The sequence below is a fragment of the Patagioenas fasciata genome, chromosome 12 (assembly GCF_037038585.1).
Source record: "Patagioenas fasciata isolate bPatFas1 chromosome 12, bPatFas1.hap1, whole genome shotgun sequence".
NCBI classification, from domain to species: Eukaryota; Metazoa; Chordata; class Aves; order Columbiformes; family Columbidae; genus Patagioenas; species Patagioenas fasciata.
Genome location: NC_092531.1, coordinates 1236367 through 1257913, shown reverse-complemented (window position 1 = coordinate 1257913; position 21547 = coordinate 1236367). Strand labels below are relative to the sequence as shown.

The 21547-nt window shown below is 54.6% G+C and overlaps 1 protein-coding gene, 1 long non-coding RNA gene and 1 other non-coding gene across 4 annotated transcripts; all 3 read right to left on the bottom strand.

Annotated features, from left to right (window-relative positions):
* Nucleotides 1-4581: 4581 nt before the first annotated feature.
* On the bottom strand, nucleotides 4582-10322 carry LOC136113554 (uncharacterized). 2 transcript variants are annotated; one of them, XM_065858720.2, is made up of 4 exons: nucleotides 10161-10322; nucleotides 8209-8300; nucleotides 5714-6425; nucleotides 4582-5072 (listed from the first exon to the last, which is right to left on the bottom strand). In XM_065858720.2, exons 1-4 carry the CDS (start codon nucleotides 10234-10236, stop codon nucleotides 4669-4671), a joined length of 1284 nt encoding a protein of 427 aa, XP_065714792.2. In that variant the 5' UTR covers nucleotides 10237-10322; the 3' UTR covers nucleotides 4582-4668. The 2 variants fall into 2 exon arrangements, 1 of the variants encoding a protein (XP_065714792.2); XR_010653011.2 differs by lacking the exons at nucleotides 4582-5072; nucleotides 5714-6425 and adding an exon at nucleotides 7528-7735.
* A 256-nt stretch (nucleotides 10323-10578) lies between these two features.
* LOC139828907 (uncharacterized) lies at nucleotides 10579-15244 on the bottom strand. The gene is made up of 2 exons (XR_011740969.1): nucleotides 12188-15244; nucleotides 10579-11921 (listed from the first exon to the last, which is right to left on the bottom strand). It is a non-coding gene; the product is annotated as an uncharacterized lncRNA (long non-coding RNA).
* Nucleotides 11244-11328, bottom strand: LOC136113585 (small nucleolar RNA SNORD45). The gene has a single exon (XR_010653029.1). It is a non-coding gene; the product is annotated as a small nucleolar RNA SNORD45 (small nucleolar RNA).
* Nucleotides 15245-21547: the final 6303 nt, after the last annotated feature.

Below are 21547 nucleotides of genomic sequence, written 5' to 3'. Positions count from 1 at the left end.
AGGTAAATGATTACTATTAAACTTAAATTGGGCTCATCCTTTGACCTCTGAGTAGTAAAACCCTTGCCACACAGCTCACTTATTTAGCTGGGAGAGCTCAAAGCGGGCTCCTCCAGGCTGTCGCATTTATGGAGTGAAGTGGTTGATTCGTAGTCAAATTGCACACAGCAGGAAAAGTCTGCATGAGACTCCCTGTGCTCACAAGTTCCCGGCGTTCAGTTGCCATTCTGCTTCCTTGTGGGTCTCCTGGCAGGAGTTCTTGGCCTGGTTACAGCTCAGGCCCTTCCCTCCTCTGCATTCTGGACCAAACTGCTGCGGGTTTGGCTGGGGGTGATTGGGGGGTCGAGTGCATCTGCCACACATGGCAACCCAGAGAGAACTGAGCCAGACAACGGGATCCTTTCCGCAACATCCTCATAGACACCTGGAGCAAGGAGCGTGGCATTGAGTGTGTCTGTGACACCCCCATCGTGCACCAGCCGCTGGGAACATGGAGCGGTGCAGCAGACTGTTCAAGACTCTGCTCAGAGTGGGATGGGTGATGAACTTTTAGAAACCGGGATGGAAATTTAGCAGCCAGGTGCCCAGGGCTGAGCTGGCCTGTGCCTCCCAAGGGGACATCCTGACCCTCCCCACCCAGGCACAGGGTCACAGTGGGGCCCTTTGTGACCTCACTTGGTGACACCCACTGCCCCGCATGTGATCAGTGCAGCTGTGTCCCCAGCCCACACTGTCCGACAGGACGGTGACGGGACAGGGTGCGAGCACGGAGCTAGCGAGAGCCCCGAGCGTAGCCCACGTCTGTCAGAGAATCAGAGAAGTTTTTGGGTTGGAAGAGACACTTGAGATCATCAAGTCCAACCACAACCCAGCTCTAGCTGCCCCGGCAGACTCTCTGCTGCCCCTGGCAGACTCGGAGCAAAGAGCTCCTGAGCTCAGCTCACGTCTTTCCCCAACGAGGAGCACACGAGCGCAGCCCACACCTTTCACCGCTGCCTCTGGCAGAGCTGCAGCACCGAGGAGTTTTGAGGAAGCGTCCACCTTCCCCATCCATAGTCCTTCCGTTTGTCTGCAAAATGGCAGAGAGGCCCCCCATCCAGCCTAGGCTGGCCTGGCAGGAGGAGGTTGGGGCTCCCCAGGAGGTCAGATCTCCACCAGAGCCCAACCAGGTGGATGTGGTCCAGCCACTGCAGATCGGTGAGTGAGGGGCCCTGATTGTCTGGGCGGGGTGGGGCCCAGCGATCGCTCTCTGCTCCACACCCAGATCACGCTTCCCCTCACGCTGGCAGGGGGTTCCATGGCTGGTGGGCATGATGCTGCCTGAAATCCAGGGCTGCTCCGAGCTGGGAGCCGGCCCCAGCACAGCTTCTGCGGGCAGAGGGAACCCAGCTCCTGCTGCAGGGCACGGGCAGCGAGAGGCAGCTGGGCGGGCAGGAGGCACCGTGCTGCGGGACGGGGACCTTTCCTGCCCGTCTGAAGCGAGCTCCTCACCCACTGCACTGGGGGCTTTCCCCATCCTGCCTGGCCCCAGCATCTCAGCCCGTCTGCTGGGCACCCTCCAGCCCCACACGCACGGGGAGACTGTGCCGGGGCAGCGGGCACCGGGATGGACGTGGGGCAGAGCTCCTTCCTCTGCTCTCTCCTGCCTGCAAACCCTCTCTGCAGCCCTCCCTGCTCTCCTCCTTTATTAGATGCTGGCTGGTTACCTGTCTACCAATTTGAAAGGAGACGCGTGGAGTCCATCGTGTCCTTCGTCAGCAGCCCAGAAAAGGTAACCGTGGCCGTTTGGAGGGCGGCTGAGCCGGCGTCTGCTGACAGGGGCTCTGCTGCGGGGCTGCTGGAGGGAGCTGGCTGGGCAGAGCTGCTGCTCCCAGGTCTCCAGTTGTCACTGGATCCCCATGCTGTGGTGCCACTGGCTCTGTGTCCCCATCTCACACTCCCTGTTTGTCTCTCTGTCCCCTGGCTGCCAGGAGGAGAGTCAGAAGATTCCATTTCTTCAGAACATTTGTGACCTGTGCTACAAAAGCAGGCGCCACGGCCTCCCACAGGGCCTAGATCTCTTCTGCCAGAGATACGATCTGGCAGAGAATATCAAGGTGAGGGGACACCTGGCGTCTCTGGGGAAGGGGGCGATGCCCCCAGCACCCTGTGAGGACAGCGTTGGGCAGGGCCGGGGGCTGGTGGCGCTGGGTGCTGGTGGCGCTGGGTGCTGGTGGCACTGGGTGCTGGCAGCTGCCAGGTCCCATCCCAGCTGTGTTCTGCAGGTGCTGCTGGAAGAGGAGCCCAGAAACAAAGTGCGCACGGCGGTGCGGTGGAACGCCATGCTTGCCATTGCCGAATTGAGGTACCTGCCCATCCCTCCCGCGGACCCCTGTACAAGATCTCAAGGCACTGCTCCAAATACCAAAGTGTGACTGGCTCCTCTCTCTCTGCAGCGCGGTGGAGAGGGCGCTGGAGGGCAAGGAGGCAAGCCTCCTCCAAGCCTGCTTCTCTAGTGTCTTCTTGCTTCCTCCAGAAGAGAAAATGCAGGATATGGGCCGTTATCTCTTCTTAAAAGTAAGTGCTTGGTGAACTACGGGAGCCCACAGTCCCTCTGGCTGCTCCCTGTTCACCCCGTGCTGATATATAACCAGAGATACAAGGCAGGGTTGGTCTCAGCTCTGCTTTCACACCCTCGTGCCTTCGTCCGCTGCCAGTTGTCCTGGCCACATCCAGTGCCAATTGCTGCTCTGCCTGTAGCAGATTATTTGCCCCTGAGTCTCTCCCAGGCCCAGCAAATCAGCACAGGAGTTGCCTCTTGGCACTGAGAGTTCAGATCAGTCCCCCGTGTGTGAAATAGATGGCAGGAAACACGGCCAAAACTCGTTGTCTTCTTGCAGGCCATGGAAGCCATGGACAACATGCTGCAGGCATTGGTGCTCGGCTCTTCAGCCTCCAGAGTCAGCGAGCTGCTCCAGAATATCTTCCAGGTCTGGCGTGTGCAAAGAGTGGGCTTCACAAGGGCTGTTCCTCACTCTGGAGGTGACAGTGCCACCCATGCCGTGCAGAGAGCGCTGCCGGGAGGGTGCCCACCTCCCCGGGGAGCCAGGGGCTGCCCGCCAGGCTCTTCCGCAGCGCAGTGGCCACAGAGGGTGGCATCTGCCTTCCTGCCTGGCCATGGGGCTGGCCCGGGGCGTTTGTCCCAAGCCTGCAAGGGGTCCGAGGGCAGGAACCCCACTACAGGCTTTGCTCGAGAACAGAGTCCAGCCCAGGAGTTGGGCAGTGCTGCTTCTGCTGGAGTGCTGGCTGCTCCCAGGGCTCACCAGCAGCTTCTCTCTTCCCAGATGCTCTTGACATACACCAGCTCTGAGAGAGAATGTGTGCAGGAGAGGGCTGTGGGGAGGATAGAGAAGATGAGCTCTGCGCTATTCAGACATCCCACGCTGGCGGTAAGGAGCCAGGCACCCTCCAGCCGGGCCGTCTCCCCATCCCTGCACCCCAGAGCGGCCTGCAGCTCTCCCCATGCGGGGCTGCTGCCCAGGCAGCTGCTTTGGGAGCTGTGGCCGGCACGGGCCTGCAGAGCCCTGACGGCCCACAGAGCCAGCCCTGGACACACGCTTGGGTTCAGGGCTTTGGCACCAGTATCCCAGCAGCAGCCCCAGTCCCGCTGGCCGCCAGCAAGCCCTGGTTCACGGCAGGGCCAGCACCCTGTGCCCATGAGTCCAACCCTCCTCCCTCACCCCGGGCCTCTCTTCTCATCCTCCCCATGCAGCCACTGCTGCCCCTGCTGCCAGTTTTGCTGCGGGCTCTGCCACCAGCACCGTCGGGCATCTCTGCAGGGCTGCTGGCACTGCCTGGCTAAGCAGCAGCATCAGGGCGCTCGGTGTGACTTGGCTTCACTTCCTTCCTTTCTTTCCTTTCTCCCATAGTCCTGCGCGAGACACCTCAGAACTTCTGAGAGGACAGACATCGTCCTTGTGTTCATCGAGGCGATGAGAGACGCCAGCATCTTTGACAAGAAGCGGGCAACAGACTTGCTGGACATGGTCATGGAATTCCCTGACTTCTGGCTGGTGGATGTAAGTGGCCTGTGGCTGGATTGCCCTGCCAGGCTGGATTGCCCTGCCCTTCAGCCCTGTCAGGCCTTGTTCCTCCCTCCATCCCTCCCCCCCAAGCCCTGGTGTCTCAGGAATCTGAAGCCACACAAAGGTGGCAGAGAGGGATGGAAGGGGCAGCTGAGGAAGTGGCTGCACTCCAGTGGCAGCACCATCCTGACCTATGTCTCCTCCAGCTGCCAAAGATCATGAGATGCATCCACAAAAACCTGGACAGCATCAGCACAGCACCAGCCCGGCAGAGCGTGGCGTCCCTGCTTCTCCTCATGGCTGACAGGAGACCTGGGGAGGTGCTCACAACGCTGCTGAGGATCGCTCCACCAGGAGACAGGTACTGGCCCCAGAAGCCATGAGGGCTTGTTCCCTGTGGGGAGAGGGGCACAGAGCCAAGGAATCCTGCAGGACACCCCCGAGTAGCAGGACCCTCCATCCCACCACGCTTTCCAGTGCTGGGGATCAGCCAGGCCCGCAGCAGCCACAGATGAGCGAGCCAGCCCAGAGCCCCCCACGCTCTGCCAGCCCCACAGGAGCACCAGCTCAGCCTCTGCTGCTGCCCAGGGCATCCAACCATCCTTCAGCGCTGAGCCCGGACACGCTGCTGTGGCCCAGGCTGCCCTGCTGACAGAGCGCTCTCCTGCAGGACTGCCCTGGACATGTGGGACATGATGATCTCCACACCCCAGCCTCTGAAGAAGATCTTAAAGAACTTGCGTGAAAGACTCCTGGTCATAGACTCCACGTTTCCCGGAGGCGTCATCAGTGGGTCAGAAAGAGCTGACATGGTGAGCAGGGTAGCATCAAGAGGAGCAATGTTGGCAGCTGGGGCTGGGGCATTGGGGGAGGCGGTGGCTTGGCCTTGGCTGGGGGTCAGGCAGTGGCTGACAGCTCCAAATGCCCTCCCTGCTGTGCTGGGGCCTGATGGCTGCCTGGGGAGCTTTCCAGGCACGGAGTCTCTCCAAGACATCTGCCCACGGGGGCCTGTGGGAAAAGGGGCGGCTGAGCAGGGCACAGGGAGTCATTGCTTTTCTTCCCTCCCTGCCCTGGCCCTGCTCTCCTGTATCTCCGTGGCTGTGCCCATGGCCACCACCTGCCAGGAGGCTGCCACAGAGATTCCTGTGCCACCACCTGCCACGGAGCTGGACAGGAGGCTGGTGCTCAGTGACCGGCTTTTTTTGCCAGGGTGGTCTTTGACCCTTTCACAAAAACGAAACTGTTTTTCGTACAGGCAAGAAAAATACAGTCCCTCCTGCCACAAGTTGTGGGGTTGCTCGACTACGGCAACACAGAAATGAAAAGGAAAGTCCTGGCGTTCTTCCGCAGCGTGATGGGACATCTGAAGAGGGAAGAGGCCAGACCCGCTGTCGAGCAGCTGGAGGAAAAGCTCCTGCCCCTCTTTGACGATGTAAGGCTGATGACGGAGCCTGAGCCCTGCGGGTGGGCAGCCTGCAGTGCCAGCTGCCCTTCGGCCCAGCCCCGTGGGCAGCACTGGGAGCAGGCTCTGCTCCCCTGGGCTCTCGTGGGATGGCTTCTGGGCTTTGCAGCCCAGCACAGCTCCCTGCTGCACAACCTGACCATGGAGCATCTCCCCTCATGTCAGCCCCGATACTGCCCCTGCTCACCATGGGCAGAGAGCTGCTGGGATTGAAGTCCGCCTTTCTTCCTTCCTCCCAGGAGTCCAGCCAGCTGCGAGAGCTCTCCATCCGCCTCTTCCGAGAGCGGGTGCAGTCCGTGATGGCGCACGACAAGAAGAGGATGAAGAGCTACGTGCACCGTGCGCTGCTCCCCCTCTTCTTTCGTTTGAGCGACCAGAGCAACAACGTGGCCAAGGTACAGATCTCCACGCTGAGCACTGAGGCACAGAAGGGTGTGCTGGCAGCACACGGGTGGCCTGGGCACCAGGGGACAGGGCTGCTGGCAACTGGCAGCTTCCTCCAGCCCATAGGAAGGGTCCCTACAGACCCAGCACGAGTAGCAGTAGAGAAGCTGCCATGGCCATTTCCACCACCTGCCATACCTGGTCCCACAGGGCTCAGCAGCAGCCCGTGGCCACCGAGGCCTAAACAGGCGCATCCCTACGGGCTCCTCAGGTGTCCCTGCAGGCGCTGGGTCTCGAGCTTTGAGCCTCAGTCCCTCTGTCCCCCAGGGCTGTGCACAAGAGAGCCCCAGATGTTTGGGCCAGGGCAAGTCGCTGGCCCCAAAGGGCAGGTGTTCCAGGAACAAAGCCAAGAACAGGGGGACACCAGGTCTCCTTACGCAGACGGTGGGTGCCATGTCCCATCTTCTGCTGTCCCGCAGGCCGCCAGGGAAGCCCTCCTTGGTGCAGCAGAGCTCCTGGAATGGAAACAGCTCCAACACCTGGTGCGGACTCGGCAGACATGGAGGACTGGAGAGAGCTTGGTGAGAACAGCTAAGGCCCAGGCTGGCTGAGGGCTGCCCCACATGTCTGGGCTGTGTGCTCTGCAGATGTGGGTCGCCCGCCCTGCTGCAGCCCCGAGCTGCACCCTTGTTCCCTGTCCTCAAGAACAGAGCCCCCAAGGGCTCTCCCCTCTGCCCCATGCCTGGCGGGAAGGAGGGCGCTCAGCACCCCTGGGACCACTCTGCCTGTGTCTGTCTCTCAGCCTCAGCCCCACAGGGCTCCTGGCTGGGGGGCAGGAGAGGCCTGCGGGGAAAGGGGAACCTGGGTTACTGGGAGGAGGGACTGGTCCAGCCAGCTTGGGGTGGGGTGCAGACAATGACATGCTCACACCTTTGTGCCCTCTCCAGGTGGAGCAGGACAGGAGCAGGGCTCAAGAATTCTTGAGTCAGAGCCTGCCATACTTGAGGGATGCTCAGGCCAGCTTGCGAGAGGCGGCCGTGAGGTTCATCGGTGAGTCACAGCCCCCGGGTCCCTCTTTCGGCAGCCTGACCCCAGTCCCCGCCGCTGCCCAGGCGCAAGGAGCAGCCCTGTGGCTGCCAGAGCCCCGGCCGCCCCGTGCAGGGCCTTGGCCTCCCCTCCCAGCCCTGCCCACGTGGGTGGCCTTGGTGGCCGCCTTGCTCGGTCCTGCTATGTCAGCTCTGGGCTATCCCCTGGGGCCAGCTCTGGTGAGGGGGAGGCAACAGGGGTCTGACGGAACTCTGTGCCCAGGGCTGGCTGCGCGGCCCCTGAGGGACCGAAGGGAGGAGGAGAAGCTGGCTGAGATCTGCAGTGGTGAGTAGGGAGCTTGCTCAGGAGGGATGCCTGGGGGTCTCTGCAGATGTGGGAGATCATCTGGGCTCTGCTCCTTTCTGTTGCAGCCCTTCAGCCCTTGGAGAAGGACAGTAAACCCTCCACCCGCTCCCTCGCTACTCAGACCATCCTCATCCTGAGCAGTCCAAGGGAGCAGCCACGATCGCGATGGTCCCTGCAGGCCCTGTGCTGCTGGCGTCGCTGACCCAGGTGGAGGAGCAGCTCTCCTTGCGGAAAAACGGCTGCATTTTAATAAAGAGCCCTTCTTGAAGCTGGGTTGGATGTCTGCCTTTCCCAAGGACCCCAGAACCTCTCTGATTGCTGTGGCACTTTTGAGAGCACAGCCCGGCATCATGGGCAAGGGTGACAGAGCAGACAGGAGCACTTGCAATGAGGGCAGCTGAGACGAATCTCACTGGGCCAGTGGGGTTTGTTCCTGGAGTCACACACAGGCAGGGCACTGTTGTGAACTCGCAGAACCCAAGGGACCGGGCTGGGGGTGTTGGAGGGACAGGACTGCATGGGATGCAAGTGAGGGGTAAAGAATTCAAGGGGAGGGGACACAGGGAATTCAAGTGAGGTTGTTGGTGGGGGCAGGAGGAAGAGGACAGCAGAGGAACAAAACGTGGGGATCAGGAAAGTGTTTGGGAGGGGGTGTTCAAGGAGGGGGATCTGGGGGCACTACCGCAGTGGACAGGGTGAAAGGCAAAGGGCGGAGTGGAAAGATGGAAAGAAAGGCATTGGCATCCATCAAAGGGAGAGCATTTGGGGACCCTCTATAGGACACAGAGGAGATCCTGAGGAGGAGATACCTGAGGGGTCTTAAAGGATGGAATGGGGAGGCCCAAAGAAGAGGGGTGTGGGGGCACCAAGACAAGAAACCGGTAGGGGCCCTCACTGGAGCCTCACCTGCGCATCCTCTGGGGTGCACAGCAGGATGGTGAAGAGCAGGGCCACACTGAGCACTGCGACCTTCATCTTCCTCTGCGGTGCAGCGAGTCCTGGGTGATGCCAGAAAAGGTGAGGGCACCTTTATCCCTCCCAGGACGACTCCTTGCCCCTCCCCACGCCTCCAGCCCCCAGGGCAAAGCTTGGCAGAGACACCCGCCCTGGCAACCCAGCCTTGGCCCAGAGTCACTCCCGCCTTGAGCACTGATCCAGCTGCCTTCCCTGGCATCAGTGCCGCTTCCTGCATGGGGCAGCTGCACGGGGAAGGGCCCAGGCATCCACAGTGGTGAGGGGGGACAGCAGTGTGTCCCTGACAGCCAGACACCCTATGGTGATGACCCACTGCTCCAACTCGAAACCATCCTGCAACAACCCCAAAAGCCTGATCCCCCCACCTCCCAGTGCCTCTCACCTCCCAGCACCACCATCTCCCAGTGCCCCTCAACTCCCAGGCCAGTCTTTCCCTATGGAACCCCCCCTAGAGATGACACCAGCCTCAAATCTGGGGTCTCTAAGCACAATTATCTCTGAGCCCTTTCCAGCCCCTTAAATAAATGAGGGGCTGGGAGTCACTCCTCTTCTTGGGGCACCAGGGACCCCAGGATTAGGGAACTCTGGGAGGTGGGAGGACAGCTGGGGCAATGTGGACAGCTGGTGACTGGGATCCTCAGTCACTGGTGGCGCTGCCAATGGGGAGCACTGGTGAATCCTGGGCTCTGGGAGAGGAGGGCTGGGCTTGGGGGAAGTGCTGGGGTGGTGTGAGTGCCCAGCTCCAGCCCACCCCATTTCCCTTGCACCGCCAGCCCCCAACTGGTCCAGTCTGCAGCCACAGCTGAGACCAGAGCAGAGGGAACATCCCCTGCCCTGGCTCTCACCTGTCCCTGTCCGGGGTCACTGTGCCCTCCCAGACAACCTGGGTCCCGCCCTGTAGAGCTGATCCCACATGGTGGGTCCCAGTGTCCCTGTCCCCAACAAGGCTCTGGCTCCAGCCCTGTCCCTTCCTGGGACTTGGCCACAGTTCACCAAAGGCCCTTGTCCCCACCGAGTGTCCCTTCAATGCCCCCATCCTCGGCCCAGGCCAGTGCTGTCCCTGAGCAGGACGTGGCCATCCAGAGGGACGTGATGAAGCGGGCGCTTGTTCCCAGGCAGCCGCTCGGAGCTCATTGCAGGACGGAGCTCCCCTGGCACGAGGAGGGATGTTTGCTCCCACAGCGGCTCTGATAAGCTCTGTTTGCCCGGGGCCCACGGCACAAGAAGCCCGTTCACCAAGATCGGTGCCTCACAGAGTGACCGATCAGGGGATCCAGGGCAGTTAAAGCAGCCTGGAAGCCTGGGCTCCCCCAGCCCTGGCAGCGGGCAGAGCCCACAGAGAAGGGCAGTGCTGGGGCAGCGGGGAGGAGCAGGTCCTGGGGCACCCGCACGCCTGGGGCTCCCTGGCTGCCCTGGGCACAGGCTGGAGCCCAGAGGCCGGGGGGTCCCAGGGGAGCAGCTGGACAGCCGGGGTGCCGCTCTGCTTCGGGACAGCCTGGGGAGTCCTGCCAGAGTGGGGCTCAGAGCAGCTGGGGGATGGAGCTGTGTCCCCAGGGGCACGGCCTCCCCTGCCCTCTCCCCCGCCCGCCTCGCAGCTCTCCCTGGCTTTTTGCAGGGCGCGGGGTTCCCTTCACTGCACCCCTGGCCCAAACATCCCCATCCTGGGGGCCCTGGTCAGCATCCTCTGGGCACTGTGGGGCAGTGTGACAGCGGGGGAATCAATGGGTTTATAACTCCAGTCTCAGTGGCTGCTGCCCGGGCGACCTGGATGTTGAGCGGTTTCCAGCACCAGTCTGCTCACTGACTGGAGCAGAAGAGGGATCTCAGATTCCCAAGACCCGATTTCTGTCCCCTGCAGAGCTGGCAGCCCTTCAGGGACATACCTGTGTTTGCTTTGATATTCTTCAGTGGCTGACTCTGGGCTGTGTGAGCATCTCCATGATGTACTTTTACAACCATGTTCTCCGTACAGACAGCAACACCTTGCCACAGTTCAGCAGCCTCTTGGAAAGTAAATGTGGAAAAGCAAGATGTGCGGTTCCAGCCATGTGGATGATAAAGGAAGATCAATACTAACATGACCATCTGGACAGTCAAAGACATAATACTAACATAATAACATATAAAGGGCCTTGGACAGATTACTTTGAAGTACGTTTCTCATAACTGTAAAAAGTTATAGCCCAGACTCGTGAGAATGGTATCTCGGGCCGGATAACCGCCCCCAAGTGCATGGCATGTGTGAATGTCCTTGGGCCTGGTCTGTGAACGAGTGGGAACGTAACTGAAATAAACATCACATGACTTTAGTGTGTTTTTAATAACAATTATTGGAAAAACATCTTATGTACCATCTTAGTCCAGGCCCATATCTGTCCCCCAAGGAACGTATTTTGGTGTTGGGGCAGGGGAGGAGCACAGACAGGCAGCCCGGACCCCTGGGTCCTCTGCCCTGCTCGGGGAGGGGAGGTCGTTCCCTGTATGATGGGCTCAGCACTCCTGGGCTCACAGGAGATGTCACCCCCTCCAGAAGCCATCTGCTGTTCACAAGGCCACCAGTGCAGCAAGTCAACATTTATTTGATGCAACCAGTCTGTTAGAGCCAGTAATCCTGTGTAAAATCGATGCAAAATTACCACTGTGCTTAACTACAATGTGCCATGGAACAACCAGGCACTGACAAATCTCTCTGTTTTCCCTGGGAAATCACATTTGTGGCACTTTCACCCCCAAATCTCAGCAGCAGCGTTTGTTAACACCGGTTAACAGCTTTGGGTACCCAGAGCTGCCTTCAGCTCACGTGAAAACGTCTCCTCACGCCCAGTGTGAGCCCAAGAACGACGCCTCCCCAATGCCCAAACTGAGGAACCTCAAGCAGTGCCCCCTTCTCCAAGGGCTGCGTTACAATCTGTGACAGAAAGGGGCTTCCACAGCCTGGAAAAGCTCCACAAGGAACTGGAGATTCCTGGGTCTCAGAGTAATTCTAGAGCTCAAGTAGTGACAGCCATCAGCTCCAGCTCAGACAATACATGCCAACGCCCATCACTGACCCAAAAAGGCAGCTCTTCCTGTCCTGCCCAACGCCTTCAAATCCAGCACACTTTGTCCCTCCAACAGGAGGCAGCTGATTGATTTCTAACACCACTCTCCTCTGTTTACTTCGAGATGAACCAGACATACGTTATACAAGCAACCAAGTCCCCGCCTGGAAGCACCGGAGCCTTTTGCCTTCTCCTTCCCACCCCACTTTGCAGGAGAAGGAAAACAAACGGCAGAAGAGACGCTGAGAAATTCAACCACCAAATGGAGAGGAAACCTTTGAGAGCGGGAAAACTTATCCGTACAATGGAGAGAGCTACGCTGAATGAATAACACTGAAAACGAACCCTTCTTGCAGGGTAAAGTGCACAGCAATTCAAGACCTGCTGAACAGACCCCTGCCATTCTCAGCAATAAACAACCCCCAAGGCTCAACCAGCCAGCCAGGGTCACTGCTCTAAATCCAAGCGCAGCTGCACCGACCTGAGCCAACACGGACACAGCCGCCTCCCTTGGCCCACACGAAGCTGCACAGGCCACGTGCTGCTCCAACAGGAACGTGCTGGGGACACCCAGGTTTCTCATGGCGGCCTCTGCGCTGTCACCTGCACAAAGCACCAAGAGACCGGCAGCTGTGGGCTCAGCTCCAGGGGTTCCCGGGACCGGGGTCTCCAAGGGCCCGTTCGCACACGGATCCTTGTGCGCGCGCCCCGACCGCGGGCGCCTCTCCCGCCCCCATCCCGACCCGCCGCTCGCTCCCCCGGACCCGCCGCTCCCCCCCCCGGACCCACCGCTCGCCCCCCCGGACCCGCCGCTCTCTCCCCCGGACCCGCCGCTCTCTCCCCCGGACCCGCCGCTCGCCCCCCCGGACCCGCTCAGCAGCCTCCGCTCGCCCCAGCCCTGTAGCCGGAAATTGCGTCACCGGGAGGGGCGAGCCGAGCGGCGCTGCCGGCAGGACCCCGACAGAGCTGTCCGATTATTCGCCTGACCCGCCAAATTTTTATACGAAATGTGAATGAGTTGAACAGTTATTAAAATAACAAAGTCTCCGGCAGCCGTGCCGTCATGGTGGCTCAGAGAGTGGAAAACCCCCTGAACTGCAGGTCAGCCTCAGCTCTCAGATGAGCTCCTCCCCGCCCTCCGCACCGCTGACCCCGCAGCACAAAGCGCGACCGGCGCGTCCCGCGGGCGGACTCGGTGTCCGCGCTCGTTCGTCGCCTCCTCGCTGGCTGCAGCGGGACTGAGGGGCTGTGGGTTCCAAACCTGCGGTTTGCTGCCCTTGCACAGAGGAGAAGGCTCGGCTGCTGAGAACAGGTTCCGTGTTAAACTTGGCTGAAGAGAAGTTTCTCCTCCTGGGATCTCAGAACAGCAGCAGCTCCAAGGAACTGACAGAGCATGGGCCGCAGGCATTTCTCAGTGTCTGTGCTGAGAGGTTTGATCTGGGCGTTGTTAATGCCAGAAAGAGGTGGAAAGATAGAGAGATAAAGATGAGGGGTCGTGCTGCACAGAGTTACAGCATTTTTGCAAATGAGGAACTGAAATACGTAGCTTACGCTTTTTCTATGGATAAACAACATTTAATCCAATTCCTTAACTGTATTCCTTGAACACGTGTTCGTTAGAGCACAAGCAAAACAGCACTGGGTGCACGGGCGATTCACTCTTTGTACTGGACATTCACATTAACAGTGCTGATAGTGGTTACATCACCAATCCCGTGTCCATTTCAATTTCAATTTCAATTCCCCTGGTCCTTGGGTTACTCCCCAGGTTCTTTCTCCCGTCCGTGGTCCTTTAACTCGAGAGCCATGTGTCCACCCTTTCTCTGCAGTCCGAACGGCTGGTTCTGTAGTTAATAAGGCAAGAAAAGGTCCTTCCCATCGTGGGGTCAGAGTTTCCTCTTTCCAGGTTTTAATTAGTACTTTATCCCCAGGTTGTATTTTATGAATCGGAAACCCTAAAGGCAGAGTCTGATTTAAAATCTCTTTCTCCCTTCATTTAGTTCCTGCGACTATAAACTTCATATGCAATTTCAATTAGCTGAGCAATAGTTACATCCCTCAGCTCCTCCCTTTTGTAGTTTCTTACACTAATTTCAGACCCAGATCAGTCTGTGCGCAGAACAACACTGACTGCAACACAGCTAACCCAGAATTTCACATTCACATCACTTCCCCCTCTCATTTACTCTCATGTGTACAGATGCATCTGAACGGGGAGCGCGGTGGCACTTTAATAATGGAACCGGTTCTCATTTTGTAATTATCTCCCCGAACAAAATTCTTTTGGTACCAAATATAAACATGCGAAGTAAAAGGCTGAGCTCAGACACGCAAACCGCACGCCAAGCTCAAATATACAAACAGATCACAATTACATTCATTGAAGACAATATCTCGATTTTAGCCTTGCGCCTTTGGGCCGCTCACTGCTCAGCCGGGTGGAGGCACCGCTGGGGCTCCTGACAAACAGGGCAGTGCGGCTGGAGCCCCAGCGGCACCCGCCCCGCTGCTCCAGCGAGCTGGGCTGGGCAAGGCTTTGATTGGTGTCCATCTGGGTGATACAACTGTTATCCCAAAACCAGGGGTCTGTACTCGGTGTGCACACGGAAGAAAAGCCACATTTAGTACACCGAGATGAGACACAGCCTGTCAAAAGCAGCACGAAAAACACACGTTCTCACTGTTTTCCCTACACACTACACTGAATTCTAAACAATGTAGCCTTGTATTAACTTTCCAAACATTAACATAATGTGTTTTCCAGTAAAACATAGGCTGTGTTGTAAATCCAAAGCGAGTAATGCCATGGTTTGCACAGTTCTGATGTGAATATTGGTGTTTGTGCCCAGCAACACATTGTATTTCATTGTGAATGCGCCAGAATATTTCCGGTCTGACTTTGTGTTGTACAGATAACGTCAGATTGTTTTTAGATCGTGTGGGTTCAAGGTTTGCACAGCTGAACGTGCTGCCGTGGTGTGCGTCTGTCTGTCCAGAGCCGGTAACGTGTATGTTTGTACAGCTTGTGTGTGATTTCTGTTTCTTGCAATAACAATTGTTTGGAGTGTGGTTTTTGCCATTTTCACATTGTATCACTCAGCTCTTGTTTTTCAATGCTTTTTTTTTGCCTAATGGTTTTTGGAAAAGTTCTCAAAAACCACTGAGAAACCGTTATTGTTAAACTTGGTGCTGTTTCTTACTTGTGAGTTGGGGCTTCAAAGAAATACCCAAACCAATACATTCCATATGTTTGGAAGACAGTTCTGTGCAGCTAAATGATTCCTTTTCTTGTCCTTAAATACTTGGGCATTTGTGCTAGAACTGTGTAACAGGAGTGATATTGTTGGGGCACCTCTGAGTGTAAGTTTGTCTTGGATAGATTGCCATGAATGTAGACACTGCTGCTCCACAAAGTGATGTTCTGAAGTTCTGCATTTGATCTTTTCACTTCATCTGATGAAGCAGTGGAGTTTAATCATTTGTCTGCAAATGAAACTCCCTAAAAGGCAGTGTACAGGGAACCTGCGGCAGGGAGCTCCTGATTCCCACCTGACTCCTCCAAAGGCCTCTCTTAAAAGTGAACAAAAGCCAACAAAAGCTGCGGCCCCTCCCTCCTGGGCCACTGCGGTGGGCGCCTCCCCTGAGACCACAGGAAGGTCCAGGCTCCTTGTCCTGAGTGATCAGGGCATCGCTGGCAGGTGGCACCTGCTCGCCTGCTCACGGCCACTCTTGGGTGCCTTCATGGCCCAAAATCCCCAGGGATGCCACAGGGCCACCCACTTTTTCCTCGCAGAGGGCACCAGTGCCCAGGAGGCCTGGACATAGAGGTGGGCAGGGAAATGGAGATAGGCTGGTGTCGAGGGTTAAGATTGCGGGGTGACAATCAAACCCTGGCAGATGTGTTGTCAACCTCCTCTCCCCCCCACTTCCCCCTTTTGCCCCTCCCTCTCCCCCCTTCCCACTCAGCACAGGTGATTGAGAGGGAAAGAAGGACAGAGAGAAGAGAGTTGGAAAAGTTAAAGATGTTTTACTAATGCTACTGATAAGAATAGAGAAAATAATACAAATATACAAAACCAATCTTGAAAGTCTCAGCAACTGCAGAGCCAGCACCCAAAGTCCTGGATTGGACTCTGTAGCCAACCGGAGCTGGATTCAGTCTCTCACTGGCCTCAGTTCGCAGGGACGAGCAGCAAGGTCCTCTCCTAATGTCGGCCATAAGCAGAAGGGAAGGAAAAAGGCAAAAGGGAAGGAAAAGGGATGAGATCCTCGTGATCTCCCGCTTTTATATGAAGTATTCACGTGAATGGAATGTTATACACAGTTGGTCATCAGTTTCTCGTTGCCCCTCTCGTGAGATGTCCATCCGTGCTTATCAATAAGTTTTCATTCCATTGCTACGTTTATGTCCTGGTTTTGTTAAAAACAAGTTTCTCTTTTAGTGAATTTGCCTGTCAGCTAAAGCCTTCATGTCAACTGCATTTTCCTGGAGAACCCAACACATGTTTTGGTTAAACCTAGCAAGGGAATGCAAACTTATTGATAAGCACGGATGGACATCTCGCGAGGGGGGCAATGAGAAAACTGATGACTGAGCGACTGACCAATGGTGAATAACATTCCGTTCACGTGAATACTTCATATAAAAGTGGGAGATCACGAGGATCTCGCCCCTTTTCCCTTTTCCCTTTCTTTCCTCATGGCCTTTTTCTTGTTTTGTTAACTACAGAACCAGCTGTTTGGAGGGCAGAGAAAAGATGGACACACGTCTCTCAAGCTAAAGGACCCCTGACGGAAGAAAGAACCTTGAAAGTATCTCAAGAACCGGGCAAACTGAAATTGAAGTTGACTCGGGGTTGTAAATGGACTGTGGTATAAGCATATCCACAAAGGGAACTTACCAACGGGATTGTGTAAGAAATGTCTAAGAATAGAAGATCAGGAAACCAGAGCTCGGTTGAGGATTCTAGTTGCCACTGGAAGAATAGAAAAAAAATAGCCAAGAATGGTGGGAGGTATTTACTGAAGGGGTGAATGGGAATTTAGAGAGTCCGCCAGTGATGAAAAGAATAGAGTGCAGACAGAGAAATCAAATTCCGTGTTGCTCCTGTTGTTCCTAGGAAGTGAAGGCCAAGAGTTGGGAAACGATAATTGTAGTGGCAGAGCCCCCCCCCCGCCCCAGGGGGATGGGGTTGTCGCCAGCCTGGCTGAGAGGTGAAGCCAGAGACAAAAGAGACTAAAGGAGCACCATTAGAATGTAATAATGAGTGAGCAATCGCCGGACACATGCGTGCAGAGCGCGTGGACAGCACATGCAGCCTATCATGTTATTGTATAACACGAGTTACAACCAATCACATTGTTGTAAGGCGCGTGGACAGGGCAGCTTTGCTATAAAGCCAGCCCGGTCCGACAATAAAGCGAACTCTGTGAACATCATATTGGTGTGTCAGGTTCCGTGGCTCGCATGGATAAAGCAACACTTTGGTGACCCCGACGTGATGGAAGTGAAGACGCGAGGACGCCACCTGGGGGCGACACCAGCCCGGCACTCAATCATAGCGGAAAGTAGGCCTACGAAGAAGCAGGTGGCATGGGAAACACGGCATCCGTGGAAGAAAAAATAATAGTGAGAAGTATTCTGCAGCTGGCTGCAAGAACAGGAAGAATTTTGGAAAAAGACGCGGTGGAGCGCCTTTTACAATTCGCCCAGCGTAAGGGCTGTGTTCGTTCGACGGACGAATTTTTTTCTCCCGGTACATGGGAGGACATAGGGACCGAACTATGGGAAGCGGTTACAAGGGGGAGCCGCGAGGCTTGCGATCTCGCCGGACCCTGGCGGGAGGTCAGGCAGCTAATGCAGGAAGTCTCAGAGGAGCCGGAGCTGTGTGCCGTCCCCTCGGAGCCGCCCGCCGCGAGCTGCCCACCCTCCGAGAACTCCGAAGAATCAACACCGCTGGTATGTCCTGTATCAGATCTGGAGTTCTGGGGCGGAGAGCAAATTATACCCTCTGCGCCCGTTGAGCCATTGCCTGGCTCCGACAACGAATGGCAGCAACCGGCAAGTTTCAACAAGCCAGGACAAGTTAATCCAGCCGACGTGCCTTTGCCGGAGGACCCGATGGAACACCAGGACGGAGCACCGCAGAATCGCCCTGAGTTCCAGGAGGAGAGCCACGTGCGGAGCCTGAAGGACTTACTGACACGGCAGGAGAGCCAGATGCAAGAAGTTCTAGAAGCTATGAAATGACTAGATGGCGGTAACAGTAAAACTTCGCGGTTAATAGCATATAAAAAGGCGTCAGATGCAATTAAGGACGGGCTGGAGGCAATTGGCAGGGAATGTGAAAAACGGGGAAAACAGGAAAGGGAGGGGGTGGAATTAGACCTCACTCCGGAGGAGCTCCGTATCAAAAGGGAGCGAATACAAAAATGGGCTAGACAATGTGTTGAAGATGGGATGTGGTCTGTAAGAGAAGCAGATGAATATTTGAGAGCGCGATATGGAAAAGGGCTGGAGACTGGGTTAGCAGATCGGTTTGCAAATATGCGCCGACTTACTGATCCACAGGGAAACACAAGGGAATTGTATAGCAGTGATAATAATGATAATTTGGGTGCTGCCCCTGTGCATCAGGGTAGAGATATTCCTCGAGATCATTCTTATAATGCAGGGCAACGTTGGCAAGGGGTAATCAGAGATGCAACTATTGAAGGGATCATGTTACCTGGTAGTATTACAGCAATGCCAGTGCACATAGATAACAGAGGACAAAGGCAGTGGTCGCCTTTTGATTGGAAAACGGTTAAGCAATTGCAAAGTGCAGTTATGCAATATGGTACGGATAATAAGCATGTGATGCAGCTAATCAATTCATTTTTCAAGGAGCAAGTACTAACTCAAACAGATATTAGGGCGTTGATGGAGTTATTGCTTCCTCCAACGGGGTATTTGCTGTTCTTGGACAAGTGGCAGGGGAAAGTGGAATTGGCAGTATTAGAAAATGTTCGTTTACCAGCTGATGATCCGTTGCGGTTAGCTAGCATGGACCAGTTACTGGGTCGTGGGCAATATGCGGATGGTGCTACTCAGGCAGCACTTCATCCAAGGATTTTGCAGCAAACGCAAGGGCTTGCCTTGGCGGCAGTGAAAGAATTGCCAAATAGAGGTAACCCTGTGCCACCCTATTCTACAATAGAGTGGGATCCTGGGGAATCATATATGACATTTGTGGATCGTTTAAAAGAAGCGATAGATGCCTCTCCTAACGTGACTCCAGAGGCAAAAGCTGCTGTGGGGAAAGATTTGGCTATGATGAATGCAAACACCCAATGCCAACAGATATTAGCCGGTTTGGGAAAAACTGCTTCTTTAGCAGAGATGGTGGAAGCTTGCACACAGGTACCGATTATGCAACAGGAGGTAGAAAAAGCAAAAATACATGCTCAAGCCCACGCTGCAGCCTTGGCTGCAGCACTTAAGCCTGCAATGAAAGGCCGAAGCCCTTCTTGTGGCCTAGCATGTTTTACTTGCGGACAGACAGGACATATTAAAATAAACTGCCCTCAATATGCTTAGCAGCATTGCAAAAATGGCATAACTCTCCAGTTAATCTGGTAACAGATTCTATTTATGTTGTGGGAATTGTACAAAGAATACATAGTGCGCTTTTGCAGCGAGTTTCCAATTCCTTGTTGTTTGAAGCATTGTTAGATTTGTGGAACGTATTAGATCATAGGACAGCACCAGTATTTATCATGCATATAAAAAGCCATACTAACATACCAGGTGGTCTAGTAGAGGGAAACAGCATTATAGACAAACTTGTGGCAGTAGCAGATATATCCCCTTTTGAACAAACCAGACAAGCTCACGAATTCTTTCATCAATCCTCAGCAGCACTCCGAAAGCAGTTTACAATTACAAAGGAACAAGCTCGAGCCATTATTGCAGCTTGTCCTGATTGTGCCCGCATAGTCCCTCTCCAACAAAAGGGAGTAAATCCTCGGGGCTTGCAACCAGGTCAGTTATGGCAAACTGATATTACTGAATTTGCACCATTTGGCAGACAAAAGTACATTCATGTCTCCATAGATACCTGTTCAGGACTGCTGTGGGCTACAGCCTTGACCTCAGCAAATACAAAGGCAGTAAAACGTCATTTACTACAAGCTTTTGCTGTCATGGGTGTCCCTACACAAATCAAAACAGATAATGGTCCTGCATACCACTCTGACAGACTTGCAGCCTTCCTCACCCAGTGGAAGGTACAGCACCTGTTTGGAATCCCTTATAATTCTACTGGCCAAGCAATTATTGAGCGTGCACACCGTACATTAAAAAATCTTTTGTCTGTTTTGAAAAAACAAGGGGGAATTGGTGTGAGCCCAGAAGAGGTATTGATGAAGGCATTGTATGTGCTGAACTGGCTTAATCCTAAAAGTGAAACTGAAATGGAACCGGTTGTTATGCACCATATCAAAAATGTCAAAGATTTTTCCGAAAATGTGCCTAAGGTTAGTGTGTTTAATCCGACAACACAACAATGGGAAGGTCCTATGTCACTAATAACCTGGGGAAGGGGATATGCTTGTGTTTCTACAGGTAACCACAAAAATTCATGGATCCCAGCAAAGTGGGTGAGACCTTGGCTAGCTAACAGAGAAGAAACCTATTGCAGTGATGACAACCCTTAACCTCAGACATGTTATCGCTTTAAGCAACGAATGTAGCCAATGTTGAGAATACCACTTTGTAAAACAGAGCAGCAATTAATCTTTTGTTATTGGACATGTTCACAGTTATGAAGAGTTTGATTGTATGTGTTATTTGAACTTAAAAGTTAAAAAGATAGAAGATTTGCAGAACAAGAAAATAACAGAAGATATTGGGTTTTTTGGGGTGAATGCCTTGTTTGGTTAAAAGGAATATTGAAAACAGGTTTGTTCTTGTTAATTGTAATTGTATTAGCCTTAATGTTCTTACCCTGTATTTCACACTGTATTTAAAGCATGATATGGCGTATTGTTAATATTAAATAAAAGAGGGGGAGATGTAGTGGCAGAGCCCCCCCCCCGCCCCAGGGGGATGGGGTTGTCGCCAGCCTGGCTGAGAGGTGAAGCCAGAGACAAAAGAGACTAAAGGAGCACCATTAGAATGTAATAATGAGTGAGCAATCGCCGGACACATGCGTGCAGAGCGCGTGGACAGCACATGCAGCCTATCATGTTATTGTATAACACGAGTTACAACCAATCACATTGTTGTAAGGCGCGTGGACAGGGCAGCTTTGCTATAAAGCTAGCCCGGTCCGACAATAAAGCGAACTCTGTGAACATCATATTGGTGTGTCAGGTTCCGTGGCTCGCATGGATAAAGCAACAGATAATCGCCACGCTAACGACAAAAACAGGAAAGGCAGGGACACGGCCCTCGCTGCCGAGAAGACGACGAACTCGGCTGCCGGCTGCAACCTGCTCGGCCAGAGAGCGTGGAAACCTGGACCTGATCCTCTTGCCAGGAGCGGTGACTTATTCTTCCCAACTTAGCCTGGCTAATCCCTGTACCAAGTGCTACGAGCGTGTGAGAATAGGAAGACTAACCCAGTATGTTCTACATTATCACACTCGTATTAATTCTGGATGTTATGATAGAACAAAATTGGAGAAGTGTGAAATCCAAGGGCAGAAATTATGGGTAGCAACTAACCTAGAGAAAGGTGGACTCGCTGTAGGCTCTGCCTCCTGCCCTAGGGGAGAACAGAGGATCTGTTTTACACAAGCTGGTAGGAGGGGCTATTCAGATGGAGGGGGAGTGCAAGACAAAACTTGAAACAGAGAGGAGTTTAATAAATGCCCCATAGGAGGAATGCAAACTTGGAAAGATGGTGAATGGCCTGCACAAAGAATATCTGAATACTATGATCCAGCCACATGGGCCCAAGATGGAAACTGGGGATCCCGTACCCCTATATATATGCTAAACCAAATTATTCGGTTGCAAGCAGTGGTTGAAATAATAAGCAACCAGACGGCTGAGGCACCGAATCTCATAGCGAGACAATTGTCTCAGACCAGAGCTGCAGTGTACCAAAATCAGGGAGCGTGAGATTGTCTTTTAGCTGAAGAGAGGGGGGCGTCTGTGGGAAACTGAATACTTCGGAGTGTTGTTTGGAAAGAGATAACGATGGGGAAGCCATAATGAAAATAGCAGAGGAGATAAAACGCAT